At 40.5% G+C, this 16,242-nt stretch overlaps 1 protein-coding gene across 1 annotated transcript in view; it reads left to right on the top strand.

Annotated features, from left to right (window-relative positions):
• The first annotated feature begins 712 nt into the window (after nucleotides 1-712).
• CCDC141 (coiled-coil domain containing 141) overlaps nucleotides 713-16,242 on the top strand; it is a 206,218-nt gene continuing 190,688 nt past the window's right edge. Inside the window, exons 1-2 of the mRNA XM_056110401.1 lie at nucleotides 713-882; nucleotides 4,375-4,497. Coding sequence (XP_055966376.1) covers nucleotides 781-882; nucleotides 4,375-4,497 — 225 coding nt within the window. The 5' untranslated portion in view covers nucleotides 713-780. The remainder of the gene's footprint in view (nucleotides 883-4,374; nucleotides 4,498-16,242) is intronic.

Here is a 16,242-nt window from a genome sequence, read left to right as displayed (position 1 = left end):
TTTTTTTCTACTCTGGAGAAGACTGTGTTCTACTTGGACACTTATCGCTTTACCTTTCTCCTTTCTATCTCTAAAATTTTCTCAATAAAAACTATTTTCCTTCATTAAAAAAAAAAAAACAAAAAAACCCAAACTGTCCCCCAGAATCTGGGCTTTAGGAAATGTGAGCTTTCTATGCAAACTTTCTTTGGTAAGACAGTGAGTTTTAAAAAGAAAATCATTATGAAGTTGAATTTCAAGCAATTTTGGTTTAATCCCTAAACAAACATCCGTATTTATTTTTTCCAAGTACAGGGTGGTGGTGGGGGGCATGTTTCTTTGCTGGAGGGAGACTTTAATAATTCCAAAATAAGTTGATTTCCAGGTCATAATTGACTAGTTTCAAAGTCCACCATAGCTGTGTAGTTTGGCAAAGCTGATTTGGATTGTCAGGATGTAATTTTTTTTTCCTTCTGCTATCGAACATCAGCTGATAGGCAGAATGCTAGAAACTGCCCTCCACATTGAAGATAATGGCAAAAATAACAGGCGCTTACTGTTACCATACTAGGGGTGTGGCGATTCTCTCCTGCGCTCTCCTCTCTCTCTCTCTCATGATAAACTCAATGGGGTTGTCTATTTTTAACCTCCTGTTCTTTCCTTTTGGCAGAGTAATCAGTGCAAGCAGAGTTCTTTCCCTGAATGAATCCGAGTAACCCCGGTGACTGCCTTCTGAAATGACCGGCAGACACACATCTGCACAGAGGCTGTCCAAAGTCTAAACTCTGGATACAAAGTGCCATGTCCAGCCAAAGAGGACCGGGTGTGGAGCTTTCTGCAACAACAGTCAGTTCAGTAGCTGTGCAGGCTGGGAACTGCAGAATCGTCATAGCTGTCATAAAGGTAAGCCGACAACTTTCTTTCTTCTGTGTGGCTGTGGACTTCTTGCTGCTCCAATAATCCTAAAAAAAAAACATTCCACACAATCGGCTGTACACAGCATCTCAAAAAGAACACAGCCGGTACAGTTTACTGCTTAAACTGGCAACTTGGCGACTAAGAGAAACTACCAAGTTTTCTTCATGATCTCTTTTCATGCACCCACTACAGCAGCTTGATTAAAAGTAAATAAATTAAAAAAAAAAACACTCTCCCTATCCAAAAGAAAAAAATAAATAAAAACAACCACTCTCTACTTTCAATTTGATGTTTAGAGGCAAGGCGTTCTTGATTACAAGGTTTTAATTGCTAGGCTGAAGAGTCAAGTGTGAAATGATGTGATTTTTGAGAGTGGATGTGATGGAGGAGAAAAGAGAAAGGTCCCAGCAGGGACGGGTGGCAACGTTTGGAGTATGATGAAAAGCAGGGAGCTCCTAATGAGAACAGCCCTGCTAAGTGCTCTCAGTAGCACCTGGCTTGACATGGTAAAGACACTAATAAATCCTTGTCACTCGATTGCGAGAAGGAAGACTTTGCCAAAGAAGGTGCAAAGGACATGCATCAAATTTGCTCTTAAGAACAGGAAGTTGAAGCCACTGGGGCTTAAGGCTTTTGCATGTTTCATAACATGTCAAATAATGTGTTTATTTGCAAAGATGACTGCACATCTTTGGGCTGATGAAGACATCTATGACTTCATTTCCTATAAAAATATCCTGCAAGCCCCCCTCCTTTTCTTAAAGCATTATGTTTGGATTTAGGCAATTCACCCATCTGATACGTTTAAACAAGGGAATCCAGCACATAAGCTGATACCAACTGGGTACAGTCAGGACTCTACCAGGAGTAATTGAACGATTTTTATGGCTTTTTGCTAGAGCATGGAGGAAAAGGCTATTTAATTTCACTTAATTGTTGCAAATTTTATGTTAATGTGAACATTCATATAAGGGAAGCAGCAATTGACCTTGAGCAAAATGACTCACTCTAGAATCTCAGAAAGAAAAGATTTCCAACTAAGACTGATTTCCCAGTGCTACTGAGGCTTGACTGTACGTGAACAGGACACTGGTTCCTAGTGCTTTCAAAAGCAATGAATGGACAATGGAACCAAACCCAAGGCAGAAGTAGCAGACACAGTTTGTATGATGTATTTTTATGACGATTTAAGCAACTACAAATTGCAGCAATGAGAGAAAAATGGCAAACCCACTCTTTTAAAAGACTTAAATTTACCTCTAATATGAAATGTTTAGAGTGGGATGAGGACAGATATGTACGGAAAAAACGTGAAGGTGAGAGGACAGTAGATGCTTTGCGCATGGGAGGCCTGGTTTTGACCCCCTGCACCACAGAGGACCTAGAATACTACCAGGAGTAAATCCTGAGCATCATTGGCCATGGCTCCCAAACAAACAAACAAACAACAACAACAAAAACAGAAAGGGAATACATTACAGAAGAATTAGAAGAAGATTGATGGTAAAGGGAAAAAGTCATCTAAGATTGTATTAGAAATACTTTAACTGAATTTCATGTTTAACAATTTTTATTTTTTAAAATGTTTAAACCATATTATTTATTGTTATTATTTATTCTATTATTTTTCTATTTTAAAAAATTGTGATTTAGTTTAATTTAGCAAACCATTTCTAAAATCTCCCACTTCCAGGCCTTGCTTTCCTACCCCAGTTCTCTTAACTGACTGCTGTCCCTGTAAACAAAGTTTATTTTTGCCATTATCCTGACAATCCATGTCCCTTTTCCACTCACAGTGGAAAGCCTATCTTAGAGAAATGAAAGTGTCTGTACTGTGAACTTCTTGTCCCCAAATTTCTCTTGGTACTAATTATCCAGGATAGATGTTTCTTCTTATCTTGAGCAATTTACTTAGGCAGATGCATGTTAGTGGCTCCTCTTGTCTAATCAGTTGTTGCTTCTTTGAAAAGCAATTCCTCAGGAAATGAGATGATAAATTATTTCTTGGAGCAGTGATAGAACTCTGAGCATAGAAAACAAGTTGGCGGCATTGAAATGGCTCTTGTCACATGCATCTCACTGTATTGATATCTTTGTATGTACTTTGTTATATACTCAGTAACAAAATTTAAAACATTATACATAAAAGTTTAGTTTTTTGTCACCCGTTTACTCTGTGATTGAACCCACAAGGCCAATGTAGAGATAATAAGCCTTTAAAAATCTTTTCTGTATGATGGCTGGAGCAATAGCACAGCGGGTAGGGCGTTTGCCTTACAAGCGGCCAACATGGCCGACCCGAGTTCGATTCCTCCGCCCCTCTCGGAGAGCCCGGCAAGCTACCGAGAGTATTCGATATGCCAGACACAGTAACAACAAAGTCTCCAATGGAGACGTTACTGGGCCCGCTCGAGCAAATCGACGATCAACGGGAGGGCCTTTACCTTTACCTTTCTGTATGATGAAGTTTGTATCCTACTTGCCTGAGTAGTTTCATTATTATTTTGCTTTAGTTTAATTTTTTAAATTTTATTAAAGAACCATGTTTTACAAAGTTATTAACTGTAGAGTTTTAGACTTACTATGTCATAGCACTGATCCCATCACCAGCATCAAGTTCCCTTCACCAGGGTTCTTAAATTCCTTCCCACCACTCTTCGCCTGACATTTGACAAGCACATTTTAAAGTTTTATTGTCGTAGTTTGGATTTCGTGTTTGCAGTGCTGTTGTTGTTATTGTTGTGGGCCTATAGAGCTATACCTCCACATTACCGATATGCCCAGAGGTCCTGAACCCTGCTCTCCCTTTAGTTTTGTTTCTCATCTTCTTCATTCCCCCTCAGAGACTTTACTTTTCTGTCCTTCTCCTTATTGAGTTTCATTATTCTTAACGAAATTTTGTTTTGTGAATGAGAGAATATACAAATATGAGTCATTCTGCGATTTTAAAATATTTTATAGTGCCAAATGTATTGCACATGTTCCTTGGTTGAGAATTTTAAATTTAAATCTAGTGTGCCAGGAGAAAAAAATACATATTTTTTTCTAAGAATAAAATTAAAATAAAGATATTTTATTTTATTTTATTCCTTTTGCTTTTGTAGGGTCATATCTGGCAATGCACAGGGGTTGGTTACTCCTGGTTCTGCACTCAGGAATTACCCCTGGCGGTGCTCAGGGGACCATATGGGATGCTGGGTATCGAACCTGGATCGGCTGGGTGCAAGGCAAATGCCCTACCCGCTGTGCTATTGCTCCAGTCCCAGACATTTTATTCTAAGAATAAAATAAAGGCAGACCACAAATTCCTGGTAGACTTTTACTGTTCTTGTCAGAAATTTCTCTGTGAGAAGAATATAATGTTCTGGAGTTAGTACTAATTGGAAAACTAAAACGAAGGGAGGAAGGAGAAAACAAGGGTGAAGAGAAATAACAAGAGGAATTAAAAGTGCATTTTGTTTTATTTTTATTTTTCAGTCTGGCAAATGGGTACAGCTTCAGCTGTCTGAATCACAGCCAAATCTCCTAGAAATTGGTAGCAGTCTAAATGAAACCAAACAACTTCTTCATGATCATGAACTTCTTTTGGCCAAGCTCAAGGTGAGATATAGAAATTACAGCAAAATTTTAAAAGTTGTTTTTCATAGATTTTTAATTTGTTTTCTCTGTTGCCATTGACCTCTAGCTGGTTTAATATAAAGCTATCTAGACAATTTACTGGATGCATCCGATGCCAGCATAAGTGCATTGAAAGTGCAGACAGTCATTTTTGTCCTTCGTTTTGGCAGCCGAGGTCGGCCCTGAGATTTTATGAGCCTCTCCTTCCTCATCCTTCTTAACGCTGCCATATTGGTGCCTCTTTCAGGGTCAGGAGAATGGGACCCATTGTATTTACTGGTTTTGGCATATCGAATACAACACGGATAGCTTGCCAGGCTCTGCCGTGTGGGCAGAACATTCCTGGCAGCTTGCCAGCCTCTCCGAGAGGGAAAGAGGCTTTTAGGACGGCCTCGAATTGCCCTTACAGGTGTTCCCATGCTTTAAACCACATTTCAATGCATTCAAATATGGTGCAGTAATCTTGTATTAAGTGTTTTATGACGTATTGCGCGGCCGCAAAGCCCAGAAAACGTCCTAGAGGGTGTCCGCGGCTGGGTAGTGGAGGAAGTGGAAGTAATGGAGGTCTTCCAGGCTGTTGGAAGCAGGCAGAGGATCTCTGCTCCTGGTTCCGTTGAGCCTGGAGTCTGAGGTCACAGAGTTCTGCTTCCCTGGTTCTCTGGGTCTTCACTCGTGCGTGAGTCCTGGCCTGAGTGTCCAGAAAGCGTCCTGGAGGGCGTCCACAGCTGGGTAGTAGAGGTAGTGGAGGTAATGGAGGTCTGCTAGGCTGCTGGGAGTAGTTTTCTAGACAATTCCACTGGACGTCAAAAGATTGTATGGCTGCCCACCTATGAGATGGTCAGACTTCTTCGTCAAGACCCTGAACGATCGGTTTGAGCCTCTTCGTGTTCCTAGAATGAGTAGGTGCCATTGGGCTACATTAGCATGCAACAGAGATGAATGGAGACGTTACTGGTGCCCGCTCGAGCAGGTCAATGAGTAACAGGATGTCAAGTGATCAAGTATCGAGACAATTAGGAGCTTGCTATAGCAAGTTATGTGATAACACTAGCATTTGAGAATAATAAAAGGATTTTAAAAAATATGTCCCTAAATTAATAGAAATATAGGGTGTGGTAATGTTTTTGCTATACAAAAATAAGAAATTTTCCTCCAATAGGCTTTTGTAAAATTTTCCATTATTTTTCCATTTTCATAGGTTACATTGTCAAATCACAGTAACAGATCTAAACATTCTATTGTTGATAGCTGCTGGAAGAATAATATGGTGAATTCCCCTCCCCCACTCTGTTCAACTATTGAAAGTATCAGATTTGGGGGTTAATAGTTGAAGTCCTTGAAACCGGATGACACTTGTGGCAAAATCAGAGTTATTATTCCAGATATAATGCTGTTATTTGGTTGAGTCTAAAAATTACATATGGTTTGAGATTGCTAGATAAGTTATCAAATCAGGGTCAACTATATAGTTTTTGAGTCTCAGTGAAAATGCAGGGCTTCTGTTCAAACGGAAAAGATATCCTTGTCCTGTCCTCACACTTTTTGTTGTCTGCATTTTGTGTCCAGGTTTTCAGGCTGGAAGATATGTGCAGCAAGTGTAACCTACACAGACACTGGGACTTAGCATTACTCAGTGTCAGGGTGCAATGTGATGCAGCTTCTGCAGAGCTGTGTCCTGATTTCTGCCAGGATCCATCATTAAGGTCACTGAGCATGGGAGGGGGTGCAGATAGGAGAGTAGAGACTGTGACGCTTGGGAGAGGAGGCTTGAGTTCCTCTAACACCCTGCTGTCTTGTACTTCATTTACAAAACAAAAATCGAAAGATGTGATTGTTATGTATTTCAAGACAGTGACAAGCAGAGACTTAAACCCCAGGTGATCTTCTTCTGAGCTCCATGATGTGTGTGAGAAATAAAATTCACAGACAAATGAATGCTGTCATGAGAGCAAAGAAATTTGATTCAGTGGCTGGTAATGTTTATAGGCTACCTTTCTACTTTGCTGCCTTTTTTGAACACTAATGCTGAATTTACACTTGTTTTCTGTTTTTAGAGGTGGATCTTTTGATATACATGGACACAACAACTTTTTGGAAGGCAAAGACTTGAGGAGTTTAGGGTTTTCATGTAATGCTCAGTTGGCCTGAGGACCACTCTTGGTAATACTCCAGATGACTATATGAGCAAAATGGTCACTCATGCTTGTGTGCTGCTGCAGAAGCTACTGGGCCACACCTGGCAGCACGACGGGAGTCAGGGTGGGGAGCAAGTGGTACTGAGGTTTGAAATTGGGGCCTTGAACATTCCAGATATTGTGTGCTAGCCCTTTGAATTATCTTCTCAGGCTCTGGATAGTAGTTTCCAAATATTGCAGTAGGAAAAAAGAACTAGAAAGTCAGACTAAGAAATTGAAAAAAGAATTATTATTGAATTATGCAGAATTCATAGAATCCAGAGTTTATTCTCCTATTTAAGAAAGTTTCTGCACCAAAGTAATAAGACAGTGGGTAGGGTGCTTGTCCTGCATTCAGAGGATCCAGGATCAATTCCTGGTATCCCATATGGTCCATCAAATGAACATAGCACTGCACGGTAGCACTGTCCTCCCATTGTACATTGATTTGCTCGAGCGGGCACCAGTAACATCTCCATTGTGAGACTTGTTGTTACTGTTCTTGGCATATCGAATACATCATGGGGAGCTTGCCGGGCTCTGCTGTGTGGTAGGGATACTCTTCGGTAGCTTGCCAGGCTATCGAATTGTTAGGAATCAAACCTGGGTCTGCCCAGGTCGACCACATGCAAGGCAAACGCCCTACCCACTGTGCTATTGCTCCAGCTCAATGAACATAGAGCTAGGAGTAATTCCTGAGCATCTGGAGTATGACCCCAAACCAAACATTTTTAAAAAGAAAGTTTCTTACTTGAGTTTTGCTTTCAAGGTAGAAATTCTTGGTTGTGAGTTTCAAAAGGAAGGTAGGGGCATGAGGGACTTGAGCTTTCGGTAACCTGAGAACTCTTCTCCTGGCCGGCCCACAGCGATGGATTGATGAAGGACGAGGGGAACGGAGAAACAGGGACTGGGCCCCGGGCTAGTTGGTAGTCAATTTATTTCTCTCTCCTCCCCAGCATAGTCTGATCTTTTCCTTACAGGACAATTATAGTCATAGTTTTGGTCGTAGTCCCGATCATCATAGTTCCATCATCCTAGTCTCCCTATAGACCTCAAAATCCTCTTAGTTCTCCTCTTTCTAGTCCTTGTCTAGTCCTCTCTTACCTCTTACAGCATAGTTATATAGAAGTCAAGAAGGGTGGGGGTACAAATAGGTAGGGTTGAACATTATCATAACAATTCGATGTAAAGTCACTCCTTCAGTGGAAGTGCTATCAAGGAGAAAATTTCATCTGAGGGTTCAGCACTCCACATTACTAGGAGATCCACTCAAGCACGGGATTCCATCTAGGGATTCCATCCTCCTTTTCTCAGTTAGTAATCCATTTAAACAATCATAGGAAATTTACTTTCTAAAATATTTCTAGTCATTTTGTATGAATACAGTAAGAGATATATTAAGCTTAAAGATTGGTTCTTCCTGGAGACATCTCACTATATACTCCAGACCACAATCCTTAGGCCAGGTTTGTCTTTCCTAACCCCAGCAGGGTCCTTGTTCAGTTACTTCTTTTTGAGTCATGACAGAATTCTTACATGACCGTGCTCTTAACTTATTATACTTCTTATGTCATTTAGCTTGTCCCTTTCCGATGTCAGGGGCTTACCACTTGCCCTAGTCCATCCAGTCCCTTCATTGGGAGCCTGCTTTTAGAGTGCTAGGAAATAAAGGCAACTGAAGCTTAAGTCAGGTAAATATGATAGATGCGCAGGAGTAAAAAGCATAATATCAACTGTCTTCCTGTGTCTATACGAAAAGGACATTGCTAAATAAACCATGCAAGTGACATAAAGGAAAGTGACAAACAGTATAGGATTAGTAGTGCTTGATGGAATTGGGTGTGCCTCAGGGGCACTGTTGTGGGAGTAACTCAATAAACCGAAGCTCCCTGTGAGAGGAGCAAGGATAACCCAATGTTATCCAACACTGGGCCACCGTTATCTTGAGTATTTGAAAAAGCACATGATAATGAGAAAAAGTATCTGGAAATGGATCAGGAAATGGGGTCTTATGCTTATTATTTTAACTTACACAACTCATTTATTGGTGAATTCAATAGAGTCCAACAAAGCATTGCTAAATAGTCACACATCAAATTATTCAAACTACCAATGAATCACGCACAGTGATTCACCCCAAAATTCATTCTTGAAAGGACAAGTATAAGAAAGATAAGCTTTGTGTTATTATTATTATTATTATTATTATTTTGCTTTTTGGGTCATACCTGGCGATGCACAGGGCTTACTCCTGGCTCTGCACTCAGTAGTTACTCCTGGCGGTGCTGGGAATCAAACCTGGATCAGCGGCGTGCAAGGCAAATGCCCTACCCACTGTGCTATCTCTCCAGCCCTTTGTGTTATTTTTAAAGTCTTCTTTGACATGGTTCTTGTACAGTAACTTTTTATCCCCCAAAATTCTGAGATCTTTTGAAATATTTGGAAGAAAACAGTCAACAAAAAGTAGTCAACAAAAACTGAAGAAAAACAGCATGTGTGAAGGGAAAGCCCTATTTCAATATTAATTATACCACTAACTAGTGAATCTGGCTAACTACTCAAAGTTTGCTTCTATGTAAAAAGCTTGATTCCATGAACTATGGAAATACAACATTTTACTGGCAATTTCTGCCTATTGACAGAGGTTCAACTCTAGTAATTTCCTGTCTCTCGTTCTTTCTTTCTCCAACTCTTTCTGCTGAAGTTAGCATGACCTTGGAGCACATTCCTTCCCAGTTCCCATTGACAATTTGTGTCTCGATAACATTTTCAAATCCACTGATAAGTTGGGGTGGGTAAACTCATGGTAGTCTGAATCTCCCAGGCTGTCTCTTGTTCCCCAACCACAGACCTGTTCAGGCCCACAACTATAGGGTAAATGCTTTTTTTAAAAAAATTAATTTATTTTTTATTAGTGAGACACCATGAGGTACAGTTATAGACTTACAAATTTTTGTGCTTGGGTTTTAGTTATACAATGATCAAAGGGTAAATGCTTTTTAAGGCAGATCGGCTAAGTTCCACTTTACTCAGAGTTGTACTTAAGTCCATGAGGGAACTCAGCTGGGTTTTCCATTAGTAGAATCCATCCTCAGAAGTGGCTTATAGTACTAGATGTTTTCATCTTCCTCCCTCCCTCCCTCCCTCCCTTCCTTCCTTCCTTCCTTCCTTCCTTCCTTCCTTCCTTCCTTCCTTCCTTCCTCCCTTCCTTCCTTCTTTGTTTCTTAATGCCGGTATTCAGGGCCTAAAGTACCCTTCTGGAGTTTTTAAACTTTTTAAATTGTCAACCTAAAGAAGAGGATGGATCAAAGATTAACATATTCTGTGGTATTCTCTCTCTCTGGGTATGAGTCTAAGAACATAAAATCTCAAGTGAAAGGCCTTTGCCTTTATATATAGGCCACAAACAATGACCTCTGAATTTCTATCTCCCTTATACTCCCTGCACCTCAACCTGCCATTCAACCCAAACAGTCACTCCCAAGAAGTTAATTTTTTACTAGGAACATTATTTTAAACAATGGTTTTGGTTAAAGAAATCAATTTAAAATTTCTTTTAAAGAAATCTATTCCAGTTTTACTAACAAAATACTTTAAAATAACAAAAAAAATATGAATTTCATAATGTAAATGGATAGGTCACTATACCAACCAATTTACTAGTTTCTGTACTTTCAGGATAGGTAAAGGTAAAGGTAAAGGTAAAGGCCCTCCCGTTGATCGTCGATTTGCTCGAGCGGGCCCAGTAACGTCTCCTTTCAGGATAGGCACAACCTTAATTCATAAGAGAAAATTATTGATTGTAAGTTTTAATATGAGCTTTTCAAATAAAGGAACATTAGCAGATCAATAAATCGATAATATTTAATATTTAATGTAACTTCCAGTCCTTTTCCTATGCTTAGGGCCCAGCAATTTGTTCTCATTATAAAGAAGATGCTCTGTAATGGGTGCAGATGGTGGAGAATTCACCGCCCAGTCCATTCAGTCTGTTTCACACAAAGCAATTATTAGCATCTCTGGGCTCTGGTACTTTATTTGAAAAATTATGACAATCAATCACGATCACGACCACCCTGTTGTTCGTCGATTGCCTCGAGCAGGTGCTAGTAACGTCTTCTTCGTCCTAGCCCTGAGATTTTTTTCTTTTTTAAAGTGCCGTATTCAAGGCTTTTTCAGGGTTAGGAGAATGAGACCCATCATTGTTACTGGTATTTGGCATATTGGGTATACCACGGGGAGTTTGCCAGACTCTGCCGTGTGGGCATGTTACATTTGGTAGCCTGCCAGTTTGACCAAATTGGGAATGAGATGATAAGATGTCGCGCTTCCGGGAGCTAAGTGTGATGATCTCTGGATCCTGGCCGTTGTTGGAGTTACACGGCAGTTGGTGGGTGTAACTGTCTAGTTACTGGCAGGTCCAGTCCCAAACTGTGCAGGCTTGGAGATCTCAGCCCCGGGTCCCACACACCTGGGTTCCTCTGTCAGTTCTTTTATGCGTGAGGCTCATCCAAGTGTGTGGAGAGTGGTCCCAGCATGGCCTTGGCTGGGCCTCGGTGGTCTTCAGCTGTTGGGCCCTGGTGGAGACAGTCAGGCATAGGGTAGGAGACTCTGCCTTGTTCTCTCCCAGTTGCTGAGTGTGATGATCTCTGGATCCTGGCCGTTGTTGGAGTTACACGGCAGTTGGTGTGTATTATATATATATTATATATATATATTATATGACAATAGCTGTTCATATAAAAAACTATAAAACATTTACAAAGAAAATCTGGGGGAGGAATGCAATGATATACTAAATTCTGGTTTTAAAAGGAAAAAATTAATATAATTATTATATTAGTGATTAATATGTCAAAGTAATTTATCTGTTTGATAGAATATCTATATTCTACCTTCTGTTGAACATAATATAAAATATTAAACATAATATAAATATTAACAAAATATTAATTAATATTATATAATATAAAATATTAATTGATTTAGACTGGAGAAAAAATTCTGGAAACAGAAATTTTGTAAGTGTTTCTGGTGTCTATACTCTAGAAATATTATTTTATTTCCATCTGTATATGTAGCTAATCCCATGGAGCATCCACAGGAAAAACATTTCCCTGTTTTCAGTGGTAAAAACATAATCATGTGAATAAAGCACCAACTCCCGAACAGTATCTAGATTTCCAAAGTATAGTAAGGTAATTTCAAATAAGAAAGAAAAAAATACCCAAAAATTAAAGGTAGGAAATAAAAGGGAAGACCTGAGCAGGGAAAGAAGATAGATAAGGCCAATGCAAACATATCTTCAGGTGTTCAGAGGTGAAGATGAAGTCAGAAACAACCTACACAGAGGTTTGCTCATGTGAAAGATAAAACAAATGAAGAAAAAATCACACACATTGTGAAAACAAAATGGCGGCTACCCATGGGGAGGAAGAAAGTGGGTGAATTATAGGTAAATAGAGACAATTATATGGTGGCGAATGTATACAAGGCTTTTAACGTTGATAATAACATGGTGCATATAGATTGTGATGCTGTACACTTGATCATTAAATATGTTAAAACCAATCTTCAAAAAAAAATTGTAATGAAGAATCAAGAGAAGCTTATCCCTGAATTCTATAATCTAGGTAGAGAGAAGTTAGCACTCTGAACAATGGCACTTTGGAGTACAGAGTACTAAATTACTGCAAGTCTGAGACGACTCACAAATCTATTGGTTTCCCAGTTCTGGCAAAATTCTGACAGAGAGAATGCTTGTTTGCGTCCTAATTTAGCTAGAAATGGTAAAGGTAAAGGTAAAGGCCCTCCCGTTGATCGTCGATTTGCTTGAGCGGGCCCAGTAACGTCTCCATTGGAGACTTTGTTGTTACTGTGTCTGGCATATCGAATACGTCACGGGGAGCTTGCCAGGCTCTGCCGTGCGGGCAAGATACTCTTGGTAGCTTGCCGGGCTCTCCTAGAGGGGCAGAGGAATCGAATTCGGGTCGGCCATGTTGTCCGCTTGTAAGGCAAACGCCCTACGGCTGTGCTACCTCACTAGAAATAGGTAAATGTTTTAGTAGTAAATTGAAAGTCATTAAAATTTTCCAAAAGGGCTAGAGAGAAGTTAAGGTGCTTGCCTTGCAGTCAGTTGTAGCCACAAATCTGGTATGCATCGCTAGAACCACAATATGGACCTCTAAGCACTGGTAGGCATTCCCCCCGAACACAGAGCCAGAACTAGTCCCTGAGCACTGCGGGGTGTGCCAACTCCTTCTCACCCTCGAAAAAAAAAAAAAGCCCTGTCTTAAATAAGGAACAGGTGATGTTAGTGCTGTAAACTGTAATTAGCATTACTACAATAATACTTTTTTGAGGGCTGGAAAGATAGTACAGGAGGTAAAGCATTTGCCTTGCATGTAGCTGCCCCCAGTTCAATGCCTGGCACCTCATATGATCCCCCAAGAACTGTCCTGAGCACAGAACCGGGAATAGCCTATGAATACTCCTGGGTATGGGCACTGGGAACAAACAAAATACTGTGAAATGATCACCAATACTTCCCAAATGTTTTTATCACTACAAACCTGTTAAGCAATGACTGATTCTCCCTCTTGATCACTTGATCACTTGACTTCCCGTTAGTCGTCGATTTGCTTGAGCGGGCGCCAGTAACGTCTCCATTTGTCCCTGTCCCGTGCTAGTGTAGCCCAATGGCATCTGTTTGCTCCGGGAACATGAAGAGCCTCAAACCGATCGTTCATGATCTTGACGAAGAAGTCTGACCATCTGGTAGGTGGGCGGCCACGTGGTCTTTTCACATCCCGTGGAATCCAGTCGGTAACAGCTCTAGTCCAACGGTCGTCTTTAAATCTCATTACGTGACCAGCCCATCTGATTTTCGACACCTTGGCAAATGAGACAGCGTCCCTGATTCTTGATCGTCGACGGATGTCAGAACTCCGGATTCTTTCTCTCATTTGAGTGAAACGTGATATTCCAAGCATAGCTCTTTCTATTCTTCTTTGGGAGACATGAATAGCGTTCTCATCTTGTTTGCATAGGGCCCAGGTCTCTGAGGCATATGTTAATGCAGGAAGAACAGTGGAATCAAAGAGATGTGCCAGGAGCCAGAGGTTCTTCGTCCTCTTAGCTATTTCTTCGACGTTCTTGAGGGCGTTCCAAGCCGCTCTCTTCCTCCTGCGCAGCTCGGGTGCCAGGTCATTTGTCATGTTGACCTCTCGACCTAGGTACACATAGCTGTTGCATTCGGAGATGGTCGTTCCGTTGAGAGCGAATGGGGCGTCAGGAATGAGGCTGTTTCTCATAAACATTGTCTTCGTAAGATTCAGCTGTAGTCCGACCTTTCCACACTCACGGTCAAAGTCGGCCAGCATTTGTGCCGCTTGGCTGATATTCTGCTGTGAATCTATGAATTTTTCTGTTTATGTAACTCAGATCATTTAAATAATATAATAGTTGCCTTGTTCTGACTTGTTTCACTTAACATAATTTTTTAAATTTAATTAATGTTGTAGCGGGGCTGGAGCAATAGCACAGTGGTAGGGCATTTTGCCTTGCAAGCGGCCAACATGGCCGACCCGGGTTCGATTCCTCTGCCCCTCTCAGAGAGCCCAGCAAGCTACCGAGAGTATCTCGCCTGCACGGCAAAGCCTGGCAAGCTACCTGTGACCTATTCGATATGCCAAACACAGTAACAATTGTCACAGTGGAGACTTTACTGGGCCCGCTCGAGCAAATTGATGAACAATGGGAGGACAGTGACAGTGACAGTTGTAGTGAGTATGAGAACTTCACTCTTTCTAAATAAATGACTAATATTCTGTTGTATGGATAACATATTTTATTTATTCACTCATCCGTCAATGAATGCTTCCTCATTTTCACTTTTTACCTATTATGAATAACATTGCAATAAGCTCTAGTAGATAATTGTGCAGTAAAGCTCTAGTAGATAACTGTAGCTATGTTCAACTCTAGATACTAGAATGAAATTGTTATACTTAATGTCAATTCTATACTTAACTTTGTGAGGAAACACCAAAATGTTTTCACAGTAGCCATATCATATTGCATACTCATCTGCAATGTACAGGTTTTCCAGTTTCTCCACTTTGGTGCCAAAGTTTGTTATTTTCTGTCTTGTTTTTAACTCCCCCCTATAATAACCATGTTTGTAGGTGAGAAGTGATATCTCAGGATGGTTTTAATTTGTATGCCCCTAATGACTAATAATGTTAAGGGTATTTTCCTGTGTTTAATGACAAATTGTCTATCTTCTTTGGAGAAAATTCGTGCCACTTTTCACACACCTCAGGGAACCACAAGGTGGTAGGGACCAAGTGCTGGACTCCAATGTGCAAAGTATGCCCCCAATCTTTAAAGTCATCTTCACAGCCACTTTGCCTTTTAAAAACTGGTTTGTTTGTGTTTTTCATTGTTGAGTGGTAAGAGTTCTTTATATACTGTGGGACTGGACAAATAGGATAGGCAGAATCCAGTTAGATCCTCAGCACCATGTGGTCCCAGAGTGTAGGCTGGTATAGCCCTAAAGGCCACCAAGAACTCCAGTGAGGCCTGAGTAATCCCCCAAAGCACAGGGTCTGTGCAGGTCTGAATCCTTGGGCCTATGCATTGAAACACTGGCTTGGTTAATACTCACCAGACGTGGTCCCTGTACCCCTGAGCCTGCTTGGAAAGTTCTCCCAGTGAAAAAGACATTGTTATGCTCTCTATATAGTAATCCCTTATAAGATGGAAGGTCTTCAAATATTTCTTCTCACTTTCTTGGCAATATCTTTAAATAACATATTTCTGTTATGTATTGTCATAAAGAAAACACAGTATTTATATGGCTCAATTTATAATGCTATATTAAGGAAACTTTCATTGCATGTGTATTTTGAATGCAACAGACCCCTTGCAGATATAATTTGAAGAAGACAAATCCATTTTGCGTTTTCTGTATCATAGCAGTGTTTTATCCACAAAAGAGAAGTTTCTGCAGTCTCAGGAATGAGTTGATGCTTTCACCCATCTTTCCTCCTTTTTTCTTCCTGATAGGAGTGAAGGGACTCTGTTACTTAGTTAATAAAACTTGGGTAGTTGTCACGGGGAAGCTTGTCTTGGCAGGTTTTCCTGCATCCCTAGCTACCCTTGGGTCACAGTCTCCCAATTCTGTGCTTTGGCTGACCTGGCCAGACCCCCTGTCTGGCAGAGGCAGACACACCAGCTGTCTCAGGACAGGACAATCCATATTTGTGCCTCAGATGCAACTTTCTCCACAGGCAAGTCCCAAAGACTAGGTTTTAGGAAGAAAATGGAAAGTAAAATCAACCTCATCCTCCAGACCTTCCACCACTAAATTGTTCTGTGTTTAGCATTTTAAAAATGCCAAGTGCCTGACTTATTTTTTATGGTCATTTTGAAGAAACTTCCTTTAATGAGATAGGAAGGACACAGGAACCTGGAGGAGTGGTGACAGTGTAGTTTAATTTTTCTTTCAGGCTTTTAAAAATGAAAAATTTTTTCCATTAAAAAAACACAA

This window comes from Sorex fumeus, unplaced genomic scaffold (assembly GCF_029834395.1).
Source record: "Sorex fumeus unplaced genomic scaffold, SorFum_2.1 ptg000009l, whole genome shotgun sequence".
NCBI classification, from domain to species: Eukaryota; Metazoa; Chordata; class Mammalia; order Eulipotyphla; family Soricidae; genus Sorex; species Sorex fumeus.
This window is presented reverse-complemented; position numbering and strand designations above follow the sequence as displayed.